Source organism: Metarhizium robertsii (assembly GCF_000187425.2).
Source record: "Metarhizium robertsii ARSEF 23 chromosome Unknown MAA_Scf_3, whole genome shotgun sequence".
In the NCBI taxonomy this organism is placed as follows: Eukaryota; Fungi; Ascomycota; class Sordariomycetes; order Hypocreales; family Clavicipitaceae; genus Metarhizium; species Metarhizium robertsii.
Window position 1 is genome coordinate 537,416 of NW_011942171.1, and position 3,834 is coordinate 541,249.

Consider the following 3,834-nt stretch of genomic DNA (forward strand, 5'->3'; position numbering starts at 1 on the left):
GAGCGTAAATTGCCCAAATTCCCCTAACACAAAAGTGGGGTGCGCACGATCAGTCGTAATTTCAGCACCCCTGCATGGCTGACCTATTGCTTAAACTGTACAGAGGCTCAGTGATGCCGGCGGTGACTATTTATTACAAGAGGGCGCCCAGGCGTTTCATCGGTGACTATTCATGACAGGAGACTGCCAAGCCTTCACATGTAGCGGCTTGTGGCTGCGGCATTCGGCATTTCTCCGTGTGGGATGTAGCGAAGTCCAATCAAAGTGGGAGCAGCTAAGAGTGCTCGTCTCAATAAACGGAACCCGGTATCCTCGACGACACTGGACCAATCGGAACTTGGGGGTAGCGGCTAATTTTCCTTTTCGGGTAGTTTTGACGGAAACGGAAAGTCGCCTGCCACTTGGTGGCCCCACCCCGGTCTATGCCCGACTCCACAATGAGATTCGACAGTCGAGATAGTGGCCGAGAAAACACCACATGAACAGGCCACTGCGGGGTGGAGTGTGCACGCTGCAGTACATAGCTCGGCCCGCAATTTAGTGGTCGGTGTTGGAGGAGCAATGCAGCTGCCACATTCGGCGCAAGAAGGATCGAAACTGGAGGCCTTCTCCTTTACAATTGCCAGCATACTGTCAGAAATACGGTGGCTGTAAGGGAACGGCCCCATTTTAGCTTAGATAGCTCGAGTCAGAGCTTCCTTCGGAAGCTCTGACTCTCCTTGTGAACAATCGCTTTATCCAAGTCGCACTCGACCTTGCTCGTGCCCTTGTACCGTCATAGCAGCGCTCCTAATAGTCCAGTCTGACTTTTGCCAAGCCGACTGGTAGTCCAGTCCGAGAGTCGCAGACTAACAGTGTAACCAATAGTCTGTCCAAAACCCTGGTTGCTTCGCGTCAAATCCATCATCTGCCACTTCAGCAGTTACGCGATCCAACGCGTCTCGCGCGTAGCACGCGTTAAGAGGAAAAATCTGTAATGGGGCGAATGCATGTTAGTGGATACAGCTATCACAGTATGTCTACATGTATGGTTTCTCCAGGTATCTTCCAACTAAAACCAGCCTAGAGGCAAGAATCCCAGAAGCATATTCTTTTGCCCGTTCAACAGCAAATAATTTTGATAGAGCTGACTATCTGGTCCCGAAATGGAACAATTTGCAACGTCAAACCCAATGAAGCTAATGTTATTTCATGGCGGAATACAAGTCTCTGTTTGTTAAGAGATACCAACTTCACCATTGCAATTTAGGCAGAAGTCACGGTGTCCCTTATCACTCACGACGGTATGTAGGGTAGACGGCTCCGTCGTGTAATGTTATCTTGAATGATCCGCCGATCAGTATACCAGTCTATACAGTATAGGCTACTACTAATTTCACCCTTCTAAGGGCTTCCGTCTGAGATTAGTTCCATCAAGGCCAGAGATATTCATCCAAGTCATCGATTTAAGGAGAGAATGCTATATACATGAGACTATATTGTGGTCTCTGTCGTTCCTTTCAAATGTGCGAGATGACATCCTGACCTAAATCCCAGATTAAGCCAAGCCCAATCCTGTTAGAAGCTGTTTGTGCCTCGAGAATTTCCGTCCACGTTGCCGGCCATGCGTTATAGTGGCAAAGCACAGGCGCCAAAGACTGGACTGTAAGGGCGGCCCAGCCGTTCGGTCCCACATGCGCAGGTTGAATGACAAGCTCAATAGTCAATGCTGACGAGGCCGACTATCTTGCCGGTTGCGCGTCCACGCTGGCGGCACGACCAGCGTTTTCGTTTGAAACTGGTACTCAGCGGGCCAGCCATTGGCCAGCAAACAGAAGAAAGTGCCAAACTGGGAAGTCGGTGGTGGGTCCCAGATACTGGGCAGTTTCACGCTGCATTCCAGATGGAGTGATCACAGCTGTGGTGAACAATAGTTGGAGGATTCAAATGATTGGAAGTAGTCGGTTGCGCACCTTTCTCCATGGACCAAATGACCATGGAAAAACGATATCCAGGTATTGGTACTTGTCCACTCTCAAGCATCTCGAAGGCAGACAAGAACGTTGTGTACTACGTAAGGGTGAACTCTGCCCACGATTGAAGGGAAGAGACAATTCTCCCCTCAACACACTCGACCATCGCCACTCCTACTGTCTACCTGCCGTTCTGTGGATCATGTCTTCCATCGTCGATTTGTCTGACACTGCTAGTGTTGTTGGCAGTGCCAGCCACCTGGATGGTTCTGACACTATAGCGGACAACTGTTCGCTGATGCCGTCATCTCCGTTAACTCCTAGCGTCTCCCGCAGAAGGACATCCCCAATCTGGAAGCATTGTCGAATAGAAGATGGCAAGAGCCTGCCAGCAGCCTGGGTCGGACACAACGGAACAAAATGGTGGCATTGCCGGCCATATTTTGACAAGAAGAGAGAGAAGAAATATAACTGTTCCGGTGGATCTTCCACCATTGTCCATCATCTCCGCAGGGAGCACAACATCATAATTTCTTTGAGACAAGAAGCCATGCGGGAAGTGACGCAAAATTGTCTGGGAGACATCACTTCGTTCCTGAGGGAACTCTACCTTCTTCCAAGAAACGAAAAGCCACGACAAGGGCAGATGCTCTGGACCAGGATACTTTGCGCGAGTTGTACTGCCGCTACACGGTCGCTGTAACGGTCTAGCGAGTATATTGACAACTGACTAGATGATTCTAACGAATATCCAAAGCTGAAGAAGGAACAAGAAAAGGAGAGGTCGAGGAGCTCTTGAGCTCCTGAGCTCCCCGCTGCTAATCTCGCTTGTTGTCGGGTCCCGCCATTTGCAGCTTGTCGATAGGAGGCGAGAGCGCAGCCGAGCCATTCTCGGGCCTAGCCCGTTACAGTCGCCTGCAGTCTCTCCTTTGCTCATGTTGAACACCCTGCCTTTCGTGACTTTATCCGGTATATTTGTCCCGCGGCAGATGATTTCCTCCCAAGATCCGGTGATACTGTTAAAAATGACCTCCAATGGGGCCATGACAACAAGAAAGAGTTGGTAAAGCGAGTCTTGCAAAATGCTCTTTCCTCGATCCATATAGTTCCCGACAATTGGACGTCGCCAAATTGTTTGGGCGTAATAGGATTTACAGTTCAGTTCGTCACGGAAGATCATGGCCTCAGTGAATTCAAGCGCCCCGCCGTTGCCTGAGCCTGCCCCTGCCCAGCCTTGCCCAGCCAGGCTTTCTATCCATAAACGTATGGAATAAGTTAATCCATATGGAACGTTCCATATGGACTAATCGTATTCCATATGATATGCTTCTATTCCATACGTATGGAAATACAGCGGAAGAATGTTGATCCCTTTGTTCTTCTTTGCGACAGACGAGTCGCTACTCTCTGTCGGCAATACAATCTGACATATCGCTATGTCAAGAACTGCAGAAATAGTACCATGTCTCTCCAAGATAAGCATTAATACTCATTCCGTACCTCTAGCGCCCGCCGAGCGAGTGCATGTCTTTTCTGGTGCATAGTGCATCGCGATATTGTTGGATCGGTGCCAGCCATAGGGTAGTGGATGAAAAGAGAGTGCGAGGCGCTGTACTTACCACCTTCCTAATAGGGAAAGTGCGGTCCCATATGACGTCATCTTTTGTATTCCATACGTATGGAATAAGTTTCCATACGAAGCAAAATCCGTAATCCATACAAGTTTGGTTCCATATGGTATATGGTGTATGGATAGAAAGCCTGTGCCCAGCCGTGCCTCGACAGCGAAATCTAGTTGTCTAGCCTGCCTCGGCAGCAAATTTTTGTTGTCAGCCTGCCTCTGCCTCGTTGGGGGTAAGGACGTTAGCCTGCCTCGACAAAG

At 49.5% G+C, this 3,834-nt stretch overlaps 1 protein-coding gene across 1 annotated transcript; it reads left to right on the top strand.

The window, feature by feature from the left end:
* Window positions 1–2,154: 2,154 nt before the first annotated feature.
* MAA_10899 (Proteinase inhibitor I78) lies at window positions 2,155–2,655 on the top strand (the record flags this gene model as incomplete). The annotated part of the gene is made up of 1 exon (XM_011412845.1): window positions 2,155–2,655. One exon carries the CDS (start codon window positions 2,155–2,157, stop codon window positions 2,653–2,655), a length of 501 nt encoding a protein of 166 aa, XP_011411147.1.
* Between the last annotated feature and the right edge of the window lie 1,179 nt (window positions 2,656–3,834).